The sequence below is a fragment of the Equus asinus genome, chromosome 3, assembly GCF_041296235.1.
Source record: "Equus asinus isolate D_3611 breed Donkey chromosome 3, EquAss-T2T_v2, whole genome shotgun sequence".
In the NCBI taxonomy this organism is placed as follows: Eukaryota; Metazoa; Chordata; class Mammalia; order Perissodactyla; family Equidae; genus Equus; species Equus asinus.
In genome coordinates this window covers 93,082,399-93,104,864 of record NC_091792.1, presented here as the reverse complement: position 1 = coordinate 93,104,864, position 22,466 = coordinate 93,082,399, and the positions used below count along the sequence as shown (strand labels likewise).

Below are 22,466 nucleotides of genomic sequence, written 5' to 3'. Positions count from 1 at the left end.
ATTAAGTGAAACGAGCCGTAAAATTATATTCAATTATTTGCTCAACAAATAATTTTGAGCACTTACCATGTACTGGGTACATGAGATACCCAAGTACTAGGTACTAGAGATCAGAGTCATGAACAAGACAAAAAAGGTCTTTCAAGGGCCTTTCTAGGGCAAAGAGGTAGCCAATAAACCATTAAAAAAACAACTAAATGATGCACCATCACATATGATGGTGCTTTGAAGAAAAATAAATCAGGCTAAAAGGATAGAGGGCAGGGGTCTGATGCCCAAGTTCTATTTTACATGGGTAGGGTGATCAGAGGAGGCTTCTCCCAAAGGAGGACATTTGAACAGAAAACTATTTGAATGAGGGAGGGGGTGAATCGTGCAAGTATTAGGAAGAAGAATGTTCCAGACAAAAGGAACAGCAACAGCAGAGGCCTTGAGGTATGGAAGATGTGTTGTAAGTTAGATAAATAGCAGGAAGGGCAGCGTGGGTGCAGCAGAATGGGCAAAGGGCAGAGTGGATGTTAGCCAGACCAAAATCACGTCAGAGCTCGAAGCTAAGGTGAGCACTTTCGGTATTATTCTAAGTACAATGGGAAGACATTGGGTGGTTGAAAGCATAGGGAGCCATGATCTAATTTACGTTTTAATGGTATTACTCTGTGAAGAACAGATTTCAGGAATAAAGAGCAGTTAGGAGGCAATTACAGTACTCCATTTGAGGGGGATACAGTACAGACTACTAGGTTGTTAGTGATAGAGAAGAGTCGGATATAGATAGCTTCAAGATTGTGCCTTCAGGATTTGCTGCTTGATTGGATGTGGGATTTGCAAAAAAGAAGAATCAAGAATGACTCCAGGTTGTGTCCTAAGCAACTGGTGAATGATTGAGAGAAGATTGGATGTGGAGAAAAAGTGCCACTAATTTGGTTTTAGACATGTTACGCTAAAGATGCACATTAACATCCAAGTGGAACATCCACCTAGGCAGGTGAATAGAATTAGAATTCAGGGGAGAGAGGCGGGAGTTAGAGGAATATATAAGTACTTAAGTCCATGTGACTAAATGAGATCATGTAGGTATGGAGTGTATGTGGAGACTAGAAAAATCTGGAGGTCTGGTGAGCACTGTTGTAGTCTAACATTAAGAGATTAAAAATGAAGGAAGATCCAGCAAAAGAGACTAAGAAGGAGGAGCAAGTGAAATAGAAGGAAAATAAAAAGAGCATGGTTTCCCAGAAGTCAAATTTTCAAGAAGAGGAAGGATTGAGCAACTATATCATATGATGCTTAGAGCTCAGGTAAAATGAAAATTGAGAATTATCCTTTGGCTTTGATAACATAGAGGTTGGTCGTTTTTGTGACCAGTTTTGGTGGAATGGTAGCAACTAAAACTATTGGTCTGAGTCCAAGAGAGAGTGGGAGATGAAGTGGAAATAAAATTTAAATGACAATTTTAAGAGATTTACTCTAAAAGAAAAATGGGAGAGTCTAAAAGGGGCTTTGGAACTGAAGGAGAATTTCTTGTTCTGAGTAGAAGATAGTACAGCATGTTTGTATGTTAGTGAGAATAACCTAGTGTCTGAGATTATTGATGCATGGGAGAAGATAATTGAAGGAGCAAAGTCTTTGAGTAGGAAAGAGGGGTGGAATCCCATGCCCAGTAGAGGTTTGGGGCCTACATAACTGTGCAGGAGATCCATCCATTGTAACAGAAGAGAAGGCAGACCATATGGGCGTAGATTTGCAAAGTTTGGTGGTAGACAGTTGAGGAAGTTATTTCCTGATTGCACCTTATTTCACCAAGAGGACTCTGGAAAAGTCATCAGTTGAGAGAGAAAGAGGCAGAGAGTATTGGAGCTTTGAAAAGAAAGGAGAAGGAAGATAGAAAGTAGTTCTCTAAGAAAATGAGTCGCCAGGCAGTACCGAGAGCCTGGTGAGATCAGTCAGCATGGTTCTGCAGTTTCATGAGAGTTGAGGTTGTATGCAGAAGAGTAATTTTAATAGTGGGCTTTAGAATTTAATTAATATAAGAGCAAGAGAGGGATAATAGCCAGAGAGAAAGTGGGGAGTCAATGGATTAAAATTCCTGATAGAGGGGGCCAACTCCAGTGGCCTAATGGTTAAGTTCAGCATGCTTTGCTTTGGAGGCCTGGGTTCAGTTCCCAAGCGCAGACCTATACCACTCAGTTAGTAGCCATGCTGTGCTGGCAACCCACATACTGAAAAAAAAAAAAAAATAGAGGAAGATTGTCACAGATGTTAGCTTAGGGCCAATCTTCCTCAGCAAAAAAAAAAAAATCCTGATAGAGTCCATGAATTATTTGAAGAAGGATATTAGAGGAAGTGAGCTAGAAAAAATAAGGAGCTATAGAGAGGGTACTGGGTGATAGAAATAGGGGATTTCAGAGGCAGTGCCATTATTGTTAATGGCCATGATGACCCTGGGAGTAGATTGCTGGCTGCAGTAGAGGAGGCAGGGTATTGGAGGACTCCTCAGTCTGTGTAACATCACCATGAATGATGACAGGAGTTGTGATGGAAAAAAAGACTGAGTCAGGCACTTAAATCTTTAATGAATAAGGGGGCATCAACCAATAGGATATTACATCTAAAGCAAAGTTTCATAGCATGTACTTCAAGGAAAGCTGGGGACTATTGGTTGAGGGGTCAACACTGGTCTAGAAGCTGAAATAAGAATTAAGGGGAATCTCTACCCCCATCTCCAGGCTCAGTGGTACAGAACCATAAGAATAAAACAGCCCTTATCTGAGAGAACTGTGGGGGAAGTAGTTTTCAGAGGATGCTGGGAAGTTCAGAGAAGGGGTGGAGGATAGATCCAACCAGTGAAATGGGACAGCAGGCTGTCATATTAAAAGTAAGACTGAAACGTGACTGCAAGGGTTCTCCTGAGATGGAAAAATTAAGTGGTTTAAATTCTTAATACTTGACTTCACATGGTATTTTCTTGATTAGACTTAAAATAATTGTTTTCTTCCAATTACTTAGTTTTCTCTTCTTTTCTATTTAGTAGACAATATGAAACATCCCTTGAAGGCAACTTAATTAATCAAGAGATCATGCTAAAACGGCAAGAAGAAGAAATGATGCAGCTACAAGCCAGGATGGCCCTTAGACAGTCTCGGTTGAGCCTGTATCCAGGAGACACAATCAAAGCTTCCATGCTTGACATCACCAGGGATCCCTTAAGAGAAATGGCTCTAGAAACAGCCATGACCCAAAGAAAACTGAGGGTAAGCCCATTCTCAGGTTACTGCAGCTAAATTTGGTCTCAGAGGGAAATGCTATGCAAAGTGCTTTTAAAAACTCTATAGGTATCCTAAAGTTGCCTGTAGATGAATTTGGAATCCCATATTAATTTCCGTTGGTGTTAAATATCCTGGTTGATATTAAATATTTAGCTGTTTTCACGATTTCTTTTTTAAAACAACATAAGGTGGATTTAGAGTATCTTAACTCTATGTTTAAAAAGCGTATTCATGATCCTTAAAGTCAACTGGCTTTATTCAGTATTATGGAGGATTGTTTTTCAATTTTAAGAAATCTGTTATCCCACAAACCAGGAAGATCAGAGATAGAGAGTTCAAGGTTGGTTCAGAAGCTCAAGAATGTTATCAAGTACATTCCATCTTTCCACTGCCATTCTTAGAATTTTGACTTAATAGTCAAAAGATGACTGCATTAGCTGCAGGCATCGTATCCTCCCTCATGCTACAGTAGCCAAGGCAAGAAGGAACAAATCTGCATCTTACACCTGGAAGGATTTTTTAAAAATTTCTTTAAATTTTTTCTTTCAACCTAAGTCCTATATATTTTTATAAACAAGCTCAAATGAACATAGTCTTCTTTTCTCATGTAAAATATCATGAATATTTTACAACTTCTGTAATATTATTGTTAAGGGCTGTAAGGTACTCCATTACGTGAATTTCCAAGTACCATCATTTCTGTAACCAGTTTCCAATTGTTGAACATTTGTAATGTTTCTAATTTGTTGTTGTTGCTATTGCAAGCAGTGCTCTGATGAACATCCCTATAGCTAAATCTTTACAGGTAACTTCCTCCAAGTAGAACAGACAAGTCAAAAGCAAACACCCTTTAAGACATTTGATCCTTATTGTGAAATTGCCATTCAGAAAAGTTTGTACCAATTTATGCTTCCTATGGCCATGCCTATTTCATCACATTCTTACCGACTCTGGATATTACCTTTCTTTTTTTATCATGAGATGAGGCAGTGGTATCTCATTTGTGTTGTTCCTTTACAAATACTTCTTCAAATTCAGAATAAATATTAGTAAAGGTGATAAAATCTAGAATGAACTTTTTCCTTTTAGTTCTGCACTAAGAAAGTGTATTGCCCTGTTCTGTTTTGTTTTTTGTTGCTTGTTTCAAAGAATTATCTTAAAAGCATATTTATATGCCCCAAAGTTGATAGAATTCACATTTTCCTCTTAGTTTTCTAAAGAGAAGAAACAGTATTGGTTGGTGAAAATTGCAGTGAACTACAAATTAGAAGACTTGGATTCTATTGCTAATAATGCTGTTATATGACTTTATGTAAATTTTTAAACCTCTTTGTGCCTCATTGTGTTAATTTTTAAAATGTGGAATTGAGTTATAATTTATAAGACTGTCCAATTTTAAAGTTATTAGATTTCAATAAAATATAACTGAATTTATTTTAAGCTAAAAGGAAGAAACTCAATAGGGCTTCGTCAATTTATCATTATAACCAATACCTTTGTCAAAATTAAGCAGTAGGCAGGATATCATACAGAATAGTGTGGGCTTCCAGTAATTAAAGGCAAACACAAAGCATAAAGGGCACACACGTATGTACATCTTTTTCCTGAATCGTTTCAGAGAGCTAATGCAGAACTGGCTAATTGGAGATTCATAAATGGTAGTCTGTACCTTTACAATATGCCACTGTTATGTGTCATCTCACTAAAACCCTGTGTTTCCTATTAGGCGATCTGTTTCTGACTGTTTCAGAAACAGACGTTTCTTCGTCAGAGACATGCTACGTCAATGACTAGAGAATTTGAAGTACTGGTCATTAAAGAACGATAGAGTGTTTTTTCTAAAAAGAGCAGGAAGGCTGAAAATGTTTTTGAGCTGAAAAAGAGTACTACTATTTGGAGGAACAGTTGCACAATTGAATTAATGTTTTTTCCCAAAACATAAATTTTTAAGTTAGTTTTTTTTCTGGTATTACTTTTGATGCAAGCACATTTTAACATGTTCGTGCCCTGTTGCCTTAGTTGGTCTGTAGTACGTTCTGTGTCTCCCATGGCAGATCATTCCCTATTTTCTACTCTATTTCAATTCTATTTAAAATGCATCCTATTGGTTCGTTGAGTATTAACAAACCCATAATGTTTAACTTTTACTTAAATGGTATCTGTCACATGTTCTACACTTGGTTAATTGGATGGAATTCTCACACCAACCAACCAAATGAGCTGTACAACCAAATGCAAAGAAGAGACCAACAAAAATAAAACTCCAATAACCTCTATTAGTTCAAACACATGCATGCCATGCGTGTGTGCATGCGCACACACATACCACCTGCCTTTGGCCTCAAGATTAGCCATGCTTTCATTCTACTTTTTTGCCCATTTTAACATAATCTTTCAGACTGTTCTGACTCCTGCTCCCACCTGGAGTCTAACTTGTTTTAAGTTATCTCCTCTGCCGGACTCCCTTTTGGCAGAAACCTCTGGATGTACGAGAGGTAAAAGGAAGGAGCAGATTGAGAAGCAATAAAGACAGTGTGCAGACTCCACTTTGCCCAGCTCCTGCGTCCCCCCAGCTCCTGAGATATTATTTTCTTACTGGAGGCAGCACTGGGGAGCAGAGGCTGTGATACCTATACCATCGCTGGTCGTCACTGTTTAGAACAAAAAGATACGGCATCACAGTGTTCCAAGAACATGATTACAGATGGATATGTGTTTTTTTGTAATAGCCAAATAGATGTCCTTTAACCGTGACTTGTTTTAGGACAAATTGAATATCACTCTGAAACAAGGATATTCTGTTCAGTCGCTTCGCACATTAGCAATACTAACCCAAATCCTTATAGAGTTGATAACTCTATGTCACTTCAGTAATTTAGAGTAGTATTTTTTTGGAGAGTCTTAATCTGTCTGGAGGCCAAAAAATGAAAAACTTGTAAAACAGGATAAAGCAAGGCTTTACATTTGACATCACTGGTAGAAAACGAAGCTGAGGAGAAACTTTTGTTCACACTTAGTGTAAGGCACATTGCATTCCTGTTCTTGGTAAATTCCACCACACTTCTTTAATGAAAGTTTCTGCATTTGTTTTGGATCACTTTGTTCTAATCAGGTGGCTTTCCATGTTTATTATTATTATTACATTATTTTCCTTTCAAGGAAAGAGCTAGAATAAATGGTAAAAAATATTGATTTTATGTGATTTGCAGAATTTCTTTGGCCCTGAGTTTGTGAAAATGACGATTGAACCATTTATATCCTTGGATTTGCCACAGTCTATCCTTGTAAGTAATAAAAGCAATTTGTGTTACTCTTAGAAAATAATTTCAGTAATGATTTTTAAAAAAAAAAAAAAACAGTTAAAATTCTTATAATATTCACTTTAATAGATGCCATTCATTCTTTTCAATTGTAGACCAAGAAAGGAAAGAATGAGGATAACCGAAGAAAAGTAAACATAATGCTTCTGAGTGGGCAGAGACTGGAACTGACATGTGATACCAAAACTATATGTAAAGATGTGTTTGATATGGTTGTGGCCCATATTGGCTTGGTGGAACATCATTTGTTTGCTTTAGCTACCCTGAAAGGTACGAAGACATTTTAAATTCAGGGTCTACTATGAAAAATTGGTAGCAAGCTGACTTTCTATACCTGTTATGCCTGACCTTGTTCTGGGAAATATTAACTACATGTACATATCAGTATTGAGAATAGGAAGTAGGAACTCCCTTCCTTCTCCTAACTAGGTGCTTTGTTTTAATAGTAGTGTCTTTTAGCATCCTCTGCACCTGACCATGAAGATTTTTATTTGGCTTCGGCTATATAAAAATAGATTTTAGGGGGCCAGTCCCATGGCCAAGTGATTCAGTTCGAGTGCTCTGCTTCGGCGATCCAGGGTTTCACCAGTTCGAATCCTGGGCGTGGACTTGGCACCGCTCATCAAGACATGCTGAGGTGGCATCCCACATTCCACAAATAGAAGGACCCACAACTGAAAATACACAACTATGTACTGGGGGGCTTTAGGAGAAAAGGAAAAATAAAAAAATCTAAAAAAAAGAAGGTTTTAATTGTTATTTTTTGGAGGACCATATATACATCAGTTGCCTACATACGTACTCTAGAAATTAGTATCCTGCTAATATGCATCTGAATATATAGCAGGACCCTATTTCTGAAGCTCCACATCAGCTTCTTTAGCCTACTATCCTAGTGGCAGTGGCTTTTTTAAATGTTGTCAGTTGTTGGTTGAAAATATCATTCCCCTGTTTTCTAAGCCCTGTGTGCACTGAACTCTGCGATGTTCACAGCCACAGTGGTCTCAGAGCACAGCTTCAGTAAAAGTCACTCCTATTTATCAATTAGAATTGCCATAGCAATATTAGAAGCCCTTTGGAGTTGGGCTTTAATTAATCTTTCTTTAATAAGTCATTATATTATAAATTATTCTTCAATACTTCAGATTCCTGTTTACCTCTAAATTTTACTTAGAATTGAAGGATCAAATCATCCTGAAACCCTACAAGATCAAGATAATGTTGTCTTTGTCAAAAAGAAAGATTTCCTTCAATTTAGTTTATTGAGTTTTTGTTCCTTAAAAACTAATAATTCATTTTGTAGAGTCATCCAGTAAATATTCAGTTAGTGCTTATTGATGTTCTGTCACTTTACTAATTACAATTTTAGACTAATCAAGTAATACTATCTATATAAAGATATTCAATTAATCACAATTTCTATTTATAATACACTTAATTTCTTAAACATTATGGTTAAGTCAGACTTTATTGAATAATCTTTTATTTGGAGACAATACTATTTAGGTGATGGCATTAAAAAAATAAAATAACTTTTGTTCCTTCTAGGTTTCAGCTGATAGCTCAAGAATAATAAATAATAGCTAATATTTATTGAATGCTTACCACGTGCCACGTTCTTTCCAAGTGTTTTGTATCTATTATGTCATTTGATCTCGGCAGCAACCCTATAAAGCAGAAATTACCTCTATCCTGATTTTATTTATTTATTTATTTTTTAAAGATTGGCACCAGAGCTGACATCTGTTGCCAATCTTCTTTCCTTTTTTTTTCCCCCCATTCTTCTTCTTCTCCCCAAAGCTCCCCCATACATAGTTGTATGTTGTAGTTGTAGGTCCTTCTGGCTCCCCTGTGTGGGACACTGCCTCAGCATGGCCTGATGAGTGGTGCCACGTCTGTGCCCAGGATCCGAACAAGTGAAACTCCCAGCCGCTGAAGCGGAGCACGTGAACTTAACCACTCGGCCCCGGGGCTGCCCCATCCTGATTTTATAGACTGGAAAATTGACATCTAGAAAGGTTAAGAAATGTTTTCATTGTCACACAGGTAGTAAATGGTGTGGCCCGGACTTGAATCCGGGCCTGTCTCAGAGCCCTCCTTAAAAAACTGAGCCGTGTTGCCACCCATCCACATGCACTGCCTCAGAGCTCTCTGCCACACTTCTTAACAATCTTGTTTCCTTCTCATGTGAGACTGTTTTGTGCAAGTCTGACAAAACAATGAAGAAATCAGAAGAAAACATTAAAGTATTTTTATTTTATCTGAATGTTTTCTCATTCTCTTTTAGATAATGAATATTTCTTTGTTGATCCTGATTTAAAATTAACCAAAGTGGCCCCAGAGGGATGGAAAGAAGAACCAAAGAAAAAGAGCAAAGCCACTGTTAATTTTACTTTGTTTTTCCGAATTAAATTTTTCATGGATGATGTTAGTCTAATACAGTGAGTACACAAGGGTTTTTGTTTTCCTCTTTTTGGCCCCTGGTCTTTTGACCCTTTAGTTTACTGATTCTGAATTATTTGATTCTGATCAATGACAATGTCTTTTTTTGTCATAAAAGAAATACTTCCTTCAACATATTTTATTAAATTCTCGTGCCTTAAAAGGTTGGTAATAAACCATCTTGGAAACTAAACATACACGCCAATAATAAAAATCACCCCAAGATTCAAGATCAAAAGCCTCAATGTTTTGTGTATTTATTTTTCCAGACATACTCTGACCTGTCATCAGTATTATCTTCAGCTGCGGAAAGATATCTTGGAGGAAAGGATGCACTGTGATGATGAGACTTCTTTACTGCTGGCATCCTTGGCTCTCCAGGCTGAGTATGGAGATTATCAACCAGAGGTAGGATTTATTTTTTTCTCCAGGACCACTTTTGTATTGGTCTTCTCATCCTCAGCATAATTAAAGACTAAACCTGGTTGAGGTGTTTGCTGTTAAGATCTGGAGATTTTTGAGGCTAGTTTGGTGCCTCAGAATGATCAAGTTCCCCATGTACATTGGTTATATAAAATCTTATATTGTGGGATTTCCTTTTTGCTTTTATTTTTTGTTTCATTTGTTTGGTTTTTGTTTAAAATTATTCTGTTTCACAGTTTTGGGATATCCAGCACTTACTCTTCCTTCTCCCAATTTCTAACTAATAGATACTAGACACAAGGGTTATCAGGCAAATCTGGGTCAAAGGAGTCTTCTGCCTTCCGCATGGATCCATACAGTGGTGGCTGAGAACCTAGGAGAGCTCACCGTATGGAGAACGGATGTTCAAGGCCTATTGGTCTAGAATACAAGTGGGTCTAGGAGGAAACAAGGGGCAAGAGAATGTGCCACTCAAGCAGCAACCTTTACATTAACCCTTAACAATAGTGACATTTGGCCCTTCATTGTCAGTCTCTCCTCAAGCTTGCCAGTCAGTTCAGCCTTTCTACCTCCCTGAATAAAAGAGAAAGACAATGCCTTTCCTCTAAAACTCACTCCTCAGAGAGAAGTATAAATAGAAGTATCTTATCCCTTAGTTGATGCAGGAACTTTAAGATAGGAGGAAGAAGGCAAACAGAATTGCTTACAAAAGCATTCTCTTTCTAGGTTCATGGTGTGTCTTATTTTAGACTGGAGCATTATTTGCCTCCCAGAGTGATGGAGAAACTTGATTTATCCTATATTAAAGAAGAGTTACCCAAATTGCATAATACCTATGTGGGAGCTTCTGAAAAAGAGACAGAGTTAGAATTTTTAAAGGTAAGTATGCAAGATTACAAATGATAAACTTTGTATCTTTTTCAAAGTAAGGAATAAGTGTTGGAGGACATACATGTAAAAGATGCCAGTAGTAGGAATAACTGATGCTATGCCTTATCTCATTTATTCTTGACTAAAACTGTGGTATTTTAATTCTCATTTTGTAAAAGAGGGAACTGAGGGGCTGGCCCTGCGGCATAGTGGTTAAGTATGGTGTACTCTGCTTCGGCAGCCCAGGTTCATGGATTTGGATCCCGGGTGCGGCCCTACACCACTTGTCAGCTGTGCTTTCGCAGCAACTCACATGTAAAGTGGAGGAAGATTGGCACAGACGTCAGCTCAGAGCTAATCTTCCTCAAGCTAAAAAAGAGGAAGATTGGCAACAGATGTTAGCTCAGGGCTAATCTTCCTCAGCAAAACAATAAAAATACAAAAAGAAGGAGTAAGGCTCAAAGAGGAAATGTAATGTTTCCAGTCAATGGCTGGTATGTGGGACAAAACTAATTTGGACCCATATCTACCTGGATGTGGATTTTATGCTTTTATCCTTTTCCATATTCTCTAAATCAAGGTATGTTATAAAAAAGAAATAGTTTGATTTTGTGACTGGATGGATATGAGAGGCAAGTTCATACTGATTCTGGAATTGTTTTGCCTTGTTTTTTCCTAAAAGGCTAAAATTCAAGTACACTCTTTAAAAATGGTCTTTCCACTCATGCCAACTAATTCATAGAGGGAAAGGGGATCAGGAAAATTGGCTGATGCTTTTAGTTCCGTCACCAGCTTCCTGTGAGACATTAGATAAGTACCAAGGCATTTATAATCGGGAGAGATGGTACTGTGTAAATCTGCAGTGTGAATGGCAAATATAAGAGAGTATTCTACTGAAAAGAGAAAGCTTCAGAACATTCTCCTGTTTCAGCTCCCTAGGATGTAACAGTCTGCCTTCCAATTGCTGCTCCATTTTGAAGGGAGCCAAGTTTCTCAGCTCTAAGAATATCTATAAAGGGGTTTCATTCACAGACTTACGCCACCTGTTATCTGGGATTTGTGGTAAGAAAGGCAAGGTAGTTTGTTTAAGTTGAGTCTACATTTAAAGACATTAAATTATGTACTTATGTTTTTCCTCTGTTATTACATTTCTGTACCTGTAGGAAGTAAATATCAAATTATGCCTGTAGGAATAAATGTAGAAAGCAGATTAGCACAGTGGAAAGAATTTGCATGGGGCTTTGTAGTCAGACAGTTTTGCATCGGAATTCTTGTTTCACCCAGCTGGGTGAACTTGAACAATGTACTCAACCTCTCTGAGCTTCAGTTTCCCCCTGTAGGTAGCATGCTTAATGCGTAGTAGGTTGCCCTACTCCTGATAGTGTATCCTGTTACTCTTTTTTCTTTAACTTTAGCATCTTTCTTCTAACCTAAGAAGTTTTTTTAAAAAATTTCTTTAATACACCCTTCTAAGGTTACACTTCCACTATATTTCCTATTGCCTTTAAAAACTTGTATGTCTTTCTTTAAATCTGCTTTACTGAGGTATAAATTACCTACGATAAAATTTACCACTTTTAAGTGTTTGATTCAGTGAGTTTTGAAAAATAGATACAGTCAAGCAACCACTTCCGCAAAGTGATCAAAAGAACAAGGGTTAGCAAACTGGCTTGCTTGTTTCGTAAATAAAGTTTTATTGGAACTGGGCCGTACTCAATTGTTTCTATATTGTCTATATCTGCTGTTATATTACAACAGCAGCGTTTAGTTACAATAGAGGTCATATGACCCACAAAGCCTCAGATATTTACTGTGTGGCCCTTGAAGGAAGAGGTTGCCAACCCCTGATCGAGCACATTTCCGACACTGAAAGTTCCCTCCCGTCCCTTTGTGGTGTGTTCCCTGCTCCATCTCTCACCCCTCATCCCTGGCAACTACTCATCTGCTTTCTATCACGACGGTTTTTTTTCCCCTAGAATTTCATATAAAGAATACTGTATTATGTAGACTCCTGTGTCTGGCTCTTTTTACTTAAAATAATACTTTTGAGGTTCGTCCATGGTGTGGTGTGTGTCAGTATTTTGTTTCATTTTTTATGGCCGGTTAGTTTTCCTCTGTACAGATATACAGTGATTTGTTTATTTTTTTTTTTTGTTAGTTGATAGATGTAAAGCTGCTATAAACATTCAAATACACATTTTTGTGTAAACATGCAGCTTTTATTTCTCTGGAGTAAATACCTAGCCAGTGGGTTGCTGGGATCTATGGTAAACATATGTTTAACTTCATGAGAAGCTGTTCCAAGGCGGTTGTAGGATTTTACAGTGTACAGTATGCAGCAGACAGTAGTGTATGAGATTGCCTTTTGCTCCACATCCTCAACACCACGTGGTAATTCGGTCATTTTCACTTTAGCTATTGAAATAGGTAAGTAGCAGTATATCATTGTGGTTTTAATTTAATCAACTATTTATGTTGAGCACCCTTTTGTGTCTTCATTTGCCATTCATATATCTCCTTTGTTGAAGTGTCCAATAAAATCTTTTGCCCATTTTTGTATCTAGTTATATATTTCCTTATTTTTGAGAAGTCCATGTTCTTTTTATCTTCTGGATACAATTCCTTTTATCAGATATATGTTTTATATATATTTATCTCCCAATCTTGGCTTGCTTTTACATTTTCTTAGCATTGACTTTTGAAGGGCAAGTTTGTAATGTTAATTAAGTTTGTTTATCAATTTTTTCTTCTATGATTTGTGCTTTTAATGTCCCATCCAAGAAATCTTTGTCTAACCCACAGTCACAAAGCTTTTCTGAGTTTTGTAGTTTTAGCTCCTATGTTTAGGTGTGTGATCCATTTGGGGTTCATTTTCATATACCGGGTGAAGTAAGGTTGCGATTCATTTTCTTGCCGTGTGAATATCCACTTGTTCCAGCAGCATTTGTTGAAAAGACTGTTCTTTCCATGTTAAACTACATTGGTACAACTTCGATATCTTCCACCTTTTACCAAGGTGCACTGCTGTTGTTCCAACAGGTCTGCCAAAGACTGACAGAATATGGGGTTCATTTTCACCGGGTGCACCCTGAGAAGAAGTCACAGACGGGGATACTGCTTGGAGTCTGTCCTAGAGGCGTCCTCGTGTTTGAGGTTCACAACGGAGTTCGCACATTGGTCCTTCGCTTTCCGTGGAGGGAAACCAAGAAGATTTCTTTTTCCGTATGTCCATTTTAACCCCTTATGGTTATATTTTAAAATAGATGTTGTCAAGTTCAATTTCAATGTTACGTATTAATTGACTTTCCTTAAGTAAATTTTAGACCCTACCGTTCAGTAGGGCGAATATTCGCCTCTTAATACTATTTAACTCTTCTTTCTTAGTTGTAGGAAGAATTATTGAGATTTCATTCATTTTTGGTTTTCTCAGGAGGTGATTTTTAAAAGAATTGTATACATTCCTAGCTGGTTATATGCTCAATTAATTTTAGTTAAATTACAACTAAGTTGACAACTCTGTTAATTCAGAACTTATACTAGGTTCTACCTTCTCACGTAGAGAAACCCCTCTAATGTTTTTAAGATAGATAATCATCTTAACTCCAGTGAACTTTGTCTAGCTCAGTGATAGTTCCCTCACAGCAACTGTGTTTGAATCTCAGTGGTCCAGAGATTTACTGGATTTTATGAACTAATCTCAGGACTTTCTGCAGTTTTAAGTTTTAGTGTACGTTCTCTGGGGATAAAGTTAGAAACGTGATTTTTAGAAAATCATGTTTGTGAAACATAGCTTTTTAAAGGCATGTTTTGATTTTGGACATAGTTGGAGTATCTGAACGTTGAAATACAATGGTCAAACCCCAGAGGTGAATCAAAAATGTGTTCAGGTATTTGTTTTCCTAAGGGTATTCAGACACTACTGACATTTTTACTTCCTATCTGGGCTGAAGTGTGGTCTCACCAGAACAACGTTTATAAGGATATCAATTTCAAGGTCCCAGCTGACTCTGGATAATCTTCAACCTAGAGACTTTTGAAATCAGTTCTAGACCTGATGGTTTGTTGGTTGGTTTCCTATGAAACCCAAAGGTACCACTAAGACCACCAGGTAATAATATGTTCTCTCAGGAAAGCCGAGACCATTCTCATTTTCCCAGGATTGCCAAGACCAAGAAATTACCTGGGTTTAATTTACATTCTCCAGTGTAAATTCCTGGCAGAGCAAATGTCTGGAGGAAACCTTAGATTAATTAAATGCAGATTTAATTTGGATTGGTTTTGAAAAGTCAAGAAGTCAAATAACCATTGAGCATTCAGCTCCATGTCATTTGCCAATATGCCGTATATAAAACTAGCTGTGATTAGCTCATTTTTAAAGATCTCTGGTAGTAGAGAATAGACCACATTCCCATGCAAACTGTTCCTGTGTTTAAGGGCACTTGTTTATCCTGAGTTCTTTCTCTAACACAGAACTCTCTTTTTTAACCCTCCTTTTTTCTTCCACTAGCCTCTGGGGAGACGGCAAAGTCACTTTTTGCCCTTCTCATCTCTCACAACTGAATGCCCTTGGACACGTTTCTTGTCCAGTTTATCTGTTAACACTTAGAAAGAATCAGATATTCTTCTAATTTGTTTCAAACCTGTACAGCTTTACAACTGTGGAGTTTCAGCATTCTTGGGAATTACTTGACAGTGGTTAAGTGGTATGTTTGTTAGGAGAAAATTCCCCAAGTAGGTATACTGCTGATAGTCAAGATGGTACTAGTTTGATGCTACTGCATCTCAAGCTCCTCTCTAATACTTGCTGATTTCTGTTTTTTAACAAAGAGAGAACAAGGTCCCAGAGATTTCATTGGCAACAACGTCTAGCTAGAATTTAATAATCTTATTTTTTTATTGCATTGATTACATATTTTTATAGCTGGATTGTATTTATAGTAAGTGGTACTAGTTTTCTATTTACAATTGTGATATAAAGTTTCTTTAAGTGAATTTATGTAAATAAGCAAAGTCAATTTAAAAATTTATAAATAAACGAGACTATAAATTATGAAGATGGCACCTGCGTGACTGAAGTTTGAGTAATACTTTGTTGTTGTATCTTTTGTGAGCGTACCAAATTTGACTTTTCTATGCCTGTTTCTGCATTTGAAGTAAAATCAAGGGATGTGAAGTAGAGGATATAATCTGCACAGTCAAAGAAGCCAAGAGCTAGAGTAGAATCTAACTAGACTGAGCAATTCTCCAGAGACATTAGTCTGAGGTCCCCGGTGTGTTGAATGCTAATCTTTTAAGCCGTATGGATGGCCTGCAAGCCTCACCACACAGGTGGCAAAATTTTGTTTTTCAAGAAACATCAAGGAGATAAAACTGATTTGTGGTTCTCCTCCTTGCCCTGAATTTGGCAAGAATCACTGTCTCTAAATATTGATGTGTTTCATCTCTCAGCCCAGCAGCTGTGTTATCCAGTGCCACTCCATTCTCAGTATTTTTTTTTTAACTTCCCACAACTTCCATCCCAGCCTTCATACCACCAAGATTCTTCTTGACTGAATCACAGCTCTTATTATTATACATTAATAAATCAGTTTTTATTGAACTTCATTTTCTTTACTCAAGGAAATAGAACGTATATTTCTTGTCATTTCTTTTTTCAAACAGTTTTGGTATTTGTACACATTGCAGAAAACTCAAAATATCAATAATCTCATTAAAGGAAACTGTTTCCCTTGCTGGTGGCTGATAGACATTCTGATTTAGGCTGTAATTTCTGAAAGTGGCAAATAATACTTATTTCCTGAACTTGTAATAATACAGGTTTATATTTTTTATATTTATATTAGATGTAGGTCAAGGAATAGCCACGCCTAATAATGTGAAATAAAAATAGCTCTACTTGTTAATTATTGTTTACAGAATTTGGTCGTGTAATAAAGTGATAGGAAAACATCCTAATTATCTATACCCGTGATTAATATTGTAGAAAAAGAAAATCACATTGCAGAACACATCGGATGGAATAAAACACGCCTTCCAGACAGATAACAGTAAGGTATGCCAGTACCTGCTGCAGCTCTGCTCTTCCCAGCATAAGTTCCAGCTGCAGATGAGAGCAAGACAGAGCAACCAAGATGCCCAGGACCTGGGTAAGGAGAAGCAAGCTGTGTCAGAGGACTCCAGGGCAGATGCATGATTTCTGTCACAAATTTTGAATGCACTTTCTCTTTTAGGATAAAAATTAACAAGGTATATAGATTTTTAAATGACTAAGTCAAGTTTATAAAGATGTCACAAATGAAGCCAAGATTTCAACTTCATATTCATTTTGAAAACAGCACCCCAGATCAGTCAAGGAGTATCTGTTGACATGTCTATTTTGTGCTTATTGTTAGGCTACCTGATGTAAATACTGTAAAAGTTTGGATCATATTCTCTGCCCATGGTAAACTTACACACTATTTAGGAAGGTACAACCATCGTGCATGAAACAATAATACACAATAGAAGGTCCCGGTTTTAATAACAGGTTATATCATACAGACTCTATGATCTACACCACAAGAGCAGAGGGAGATTAGAGGCTAGAGTATTTGAGTGGTGGCACTTGAATTGGAATTTAAAAGACAAAAATAACTAGTAGGTTGAAGATAAATGGGAGGACTTTCCAAAGGAAGGAAAGAGCATGGGAAACAAGGCAAGGGGCAGGGAAAGTGTGCACCCAGGATGGTGAAGTTATGCTGTCACAGTTGGGGTAGGGGGGCAGGTTTCCCACCTGTTGGTTTTACTTGGGTATGTCCCTGTTCTGAGACTGAGATGAATAACCACAGTACCCAATATGAATGGTCAGGAGAGTGTTTTCAGTTCCTTTTGAAAATGAACTAGCAGAAGAAACTAATTCAGCTCTGAAAAAATATATCAGCCAGAACTGAAATATTTAAAACTTACTCTGCAAGACCACATGTAGAAATTAGAGTTGCCCTGATGACCTTGTGCAACAGAGCCCTATGGATTCTTATCCAACCTTTCTCACATCCTGAAGTCTCATGGAAAATATGTTCCCCATAGGATTAGACTGGGGTCATGGCAACCTATGAATAGATGTTTCTCAGCCTTTAAAAATCAAGATGGTAGGGGCTATTTGCTTATTAAAAATGAAGATTCCAGGGGGCCTGCCCAGTAGCGTAGCAGTTGAGTTCACGTGCTCCACCTCAGCGGCCCAGGATTCGCCAGTTCGGATCCTGGGTGGGGGCCTACGCCCTGCTTATCAAGCCATGCTGTGGGAGGTGTCCCACATATAAAGTAGAGGAAGATGGGCACAGTTGTTAGCTCAGGGCCAGTCTTCCTCAGCAAAAAGAGGAGGACTGGTAGCGAATATTAGCTCAGGGCTGACCGTCCTCACAAAAAAAAAAAAAAAAAAATGAAGATTTCAGAAACCTACCTGAAACTTAGTGAATCATAGTCTTTGGGCATTGGGTCCCTAGAATCTGCATTTTAACAGGCTTTCCTCAGTAATGATTTTTATGCATTCTAAAATATGATACCTACTGCTGTAAAATAATCTTATTATTTCTTTTCTTTCCTTTACTCTGCTAAAAATTTGTATGGCCTTATATATTTTCAAAGTATAGTGAAATATCAAACTTAGTAGAGTTATCAGTATTCCTACTTGGACTAATACTCTATTCAATACAAACCAGAACTGAACAGTTACAGATGTAGTACGGTATGCTATCGTGAAAGAGTCAGAAGACAAAACTGTGAAGCCAGCCTTCCATTCTCACCTTTCTTATACTGAGGAACAATAGAGTGTAGTAGTGAAGAGTATGAACTATGCAGCCAGACTGCCAGTGTGCAAACCTTGCTCTGTTACTTACAGCTCTGAAACCTTCGCAGGTTACTGAAACTCTCTGCCTAGTTCCCTGACTATAAAATGATTATTATAATGATAACACCTACATCATGAGGTTGTTGTGAAGGTTAAATGAATTCATACATGTAAAGTACTTTAAAAGTGTCTGGCACGGAGTAGGTATTGAATAAATATTCATTATTATTTTCATCATCACCATCATCATCGTTTTACCACCACTACCACTAGTAGTACTAGTAGTGGTAGTAGTACTAGTAGTAGTAGTCATAATAGTAGCAGTAGGATGACCTTAGGAACATAACTGACTTTTGGAAGTCTCTTTCTCTTCATCGATGAAGTAGAAATGCTCATGTATCTCACAGGTTTGCTCCTAGGAGCACAACAGCTGTGTCTCCTTGAAGTCATATGTGAAAGCACTTTAAGGTAGTGATATCTACATCTTTTCCCAGATTTTGGTAGATCTTCAAAGGAATGATTTTCTGCTTAGAATTGGCTTAGAAGTAACTACCTGCCTACTTAATTGTCTGTACTAGACGAGTGAAAATAATTGGTGTTATCTGTAGGAGGTTGATGAGCTAACAAATGTCTGTTACTTCTTTAGAATTTTAGAATGTTGGTGCTAGAAAGAACCTTAGAGGCCATAAAGTCCAAAATTTTACTGATGAGGAAACGGATTCACAGAAGGTAGTCTCTCTCACCTAACCTCATCGTTAGAGGTCAAACGAGGCTGGAACCCTGATCTGATTCCTAATCCAGTGCTCCTTTTGTTTGTTGAGTTTCCAAAAAACTAATGTGAATGGAATTAAATTGATTGATAATCATTTATTTAGCACTTACTACTTGTAAGACACCATGGTAGGTGCTGTAGGATAACAAACATAAACGAAGTCCCTCTTCTCAAAAGAGCATAGAATTAAGTTGATAATATAAAGAAATACAAAACAGTACGAGAGACTGAACAGTAGCACAAACAGAGATTAGGACGTGTGGATTGCAGACTGAGTGGGGAACTAGCAAGCCTTTGAGTTCAAATTTGAAACATTAGTATTGGGATATAGGCTCATTCTAATGTCCTTTCGCATCCTCACCGTCCATACTGGACTCCTTTCCAGGTGAAGGACAGTAGGAAAGACCAGGTAGGTGGATGGTTTATGATCCCATCCCAAAAATACATGCAATGTTTTAAGTCCTACACAGAAGTAGGCTGTGAATCGATTTGACTAGCATAATCCTTGATATGTTTACAAAGCAGATATGACCTAAACCAAATGGGCTGCCCCTACTCCTGCCGAAGTTTGGTCCACATTTCCCTTCGGCTGAAGAGGTCTATCGAGTGTAAAGGCATTTCCTGGTGATTGAATCTGTATAAGACTCGATTTTGCATCTTTGATTAAAATCTACTCTCAAAGTGAAAAAATAGAAATAATGTTAGATACTCTAATAAAAACTGTATTTTAAGCTAAAGATCATTCTGGGAATTTTTAAACCAAAATCTTCTTTTCATTATTGTGTTTTAACGTGGTGTCCACTTCTACTTCAGAGAAAGAACGTTGAATTTTCCTGGTGACAATGAGACTTGTTTACTTAAACTTCATTCTGATGCATGAATATTAAAAACCTTCAGTGTTTTCCTATCTGTTTATGCCTGAGATGAAATATTGATTATTAATCTTCCTAGGATTTAGAAGATAAACGAAACAGTATCTAAAGATCTAAGTCAGCAACATTTGACATTTTCTTTTATAAGGAAGTTTTGCCAGCTGTTTTACATAACGGTTGAGCTGTATAATAGAGCGCAGCACAGGATCGGTACTTTCTGTGGGAGACCAGACGGGGTGTCTGGTGACGTGGATTACTAATACATGAACAACTAAATCATTTGAAATTCTGTGCTCCTGGTCCTTTATTTACATGAAAGGATTTTGAAGCTAAAATTCTGTGGTGGAATGCTTTTGATTATAGCCCCAAATGTTCAAATAGTGCCATGACATTGGTTCTCAAAAAACAGAACAGCCAACCACTCATTATAAAGTATCTCTAAGTTTAGCCTCTAAAGGAAGACTTTGGGTGTGTATTTAGGAGTGAAAGGAATTTAAGCATAAAGACAACCCCAGCTCTTTGATCCTGTTAATTAACAGAAACCAAAACAAGAGAAGACAAGTAATATTTGATTCTCCCATGGCCTCTGTGCCTCAGTTAAATCATGAAAAGTCAACAAGGTGGGAAAGTGGGATTAGCATAGTAATGAAATAACAAAAGAAATAATTTGCTGTGAAGGTGCTTTTTTTTTTTTTGGTAACAGTTTTATTGAGAGATAATTCACATACCATACAATTTATCCACTTAAAGTGTACAATTCAGTGGTCTTTAGTATATCACAGAGTTGTGCAACCATCGCCACAACCTGCTATAAGCTTTTAATGATACAATAATCAAGAACTTTTTCTCTGGGCAAAACTCTCTGCACAGCTTCTTTTTCAGGCATGATCTCACCCTGTCGTCCTGTCCAGGTTTCATCTCTCCCTCTCCCCATCCTTGGATGGCTGATATTTTAGTAGAGACACTACTAGTCTTGAAAATTTCTCTCTCAAATGTCATTCTCATTTCTCACTGAAACACGTAATTGGAAATTTGGGGTCAGCAAGCCTGAAGCCCATACATTATTAGATCCAAGAGAATCATCAGATGAAGTAGGAAATGCTGACCAGGCTCTGGCTGTGAGAAAGCTACAAGGATGGAGAGATGGTATGAAAACCAGGACCTTCCAACCTCTTTTTGAAAACCCTTGATTGCTGCACTTTGACAGCTCCCCGCTTATGCTGGCAATCAAAGCAATTCAAAACTGCATGCTGTATTTTATTTATTAAAATAACTCTTCTCATAAAGGTACTGCGGTGTTTCCATCGTGTAAAGCAATCCTATTTCCTTGTAGAGAGAGCTTCGTTTAGGAGCCTGAACCTCCAAGCAGAGTCCGTTAGAGGATTCAATATGGGACGAGCAATCAGCACTGGCAGTCTGGCCAGCAGCACCCTGAACAAACTTGCCGTTCGACCTCTGTCAGTTCAAGCGGAGATTCTGAAGAGGCTCTCCTGCTCAGAGCTGTCGCTTTACCAGCCATTGCAAAACAGTGCAAAAGAGAAGAGTGACAAAGCTTCCTGGGAGGAAAAGCCTAGAGGGATGAGTAAATCATACCACGATCTCAGTCAGGCCTCTCTCTTTCCTCATCGGAAAAATGTCCTTGTTAACATGGAATCCCTGCCACAAACCGTTGTGGAGTTGGTAGGAAAACCATTTCACCAGACGGCAAGATCTGATACAGAATCTTTGGCAGGATTCACAAAACTTAATAAGTAAGAACATAATTACCTAACCCAACTACATATTTGTAAATTCTACATTTCATACTTATTTTTGTTTTGATGTTTTATTATTTTCACCATATTTTTTTATGCTGACACTTCCCCCTCCTACCTTCCTTTTCCCTCTTTAGTTCAAAGTCTGTTGCAAGTTTAAATAGAAGTCCTGAAAGGAGGAAACAGGAATCAGACTCCTCATCCTTTGAAGACCCTGGTCAAGCATGTGTTATAGGTCAGCATAAACATGCCTCCCTTCTTTCTCCCATATCGTGCTCATATGAACGAGATCATGTTAATGACCAAGAAATGATTTTCGGTTCTATGTTCTAATAGCCAAAACTGTGAATATAGAAATTTAGGCTGCTTAAAATAGATCAAATCAAGACTTGGCTTAATCTGTGATTGCTTCATGGCACAGACTATTTCTTAGCTTTCTCTTGATCCCAGTTAAAAGCCATGACCATCTTTCTGAGAGAACCCAGACAGTCTGATACCAGGCTTCGAATAGGCTTTCTTTGGATTTTCCTTACAAGCCTGTGAGAGTGGACTCCACGAATGCTATATTTTTTGAGGAAAGGTTTATTTAGGGTACTTTCAGCTTAGCATGAATGGAATTGTCTCTAAAAATGGATAATTTTATGAAATGTGCTATGGTTGATAGGTAGAAATTCTTAGTTGATTTAAGTTTTTTCAAATTCTCCCAGCTAGCTGGGGCCTATTAATTATTTAAGTATAGAAGTTGTGTGTGTTTATAAATACCACTCTACCTTATAAGATAAACAGTTCAGGTTTCCTGTTGCTTTATGCATTGTAAAAGGGAAACACACTGGAATCAATCTTTCAGAAGAGTCGATATTTAAGCACACAGGTCTGAACGACTACTCAAAATAGGAAACAGCTGGAGAGACAAAAAGGAAACAAA

The 22,466-nt window shown here is 37.7% G+C and overlaps 1 protein-coding gene across 5 annotated transcripts in view; it reads left to right on the top strand.

The window, feature by feature from the left end:
• PTPN13 (protein tyrosine phosphatase non-receptor type 13) overlaps positions 1-22,466 on the top strand; it is a 204,103-nt gene that overhangs the window by 120,090 nt on the left and 61,547 nt on the right. For 4 of the 5 annotated variants that reach the window (XM_070505408.1, XM_070505407.1, XM_070505405.1 and 1 more), the window contains 8 exons: positions 3,026-3,248; positions 6,473-6,547; positions 6,679-6,853; positions 8,871-9,024; positions 9,295-9,433; positions 10,175-10,327; positions 13,358-13,540; positions 16,302-16,464. In XM_070505408.1, the coding sequence (XP_070361509.1) occupies positions 3,026-3,248; positions 6,473-6,547; positions 6,679-6,853; positions 8,871-9,024; positions 9,295-9,433; positions 10,175-10,327; positions 13,358-13,540; positions 16,302-16,464 (1,265 nt within the window). Of the gene's footprint in view, positions 1-3,025; positions 3,249-6,472; positions 6,548-6,678; positions 6,854-8,870; positions 9,025-9,294; positions 9,434-10,174; positions 10,328-13,357; positions 13,541-16,301; positions 16,465-21,120; positions 21,539-21,678; positions 21,777-22,466 lie in introns of all 5 variants that reach the window. The other variant, XM_044766276.2, reaches the window with a different exon arrangement.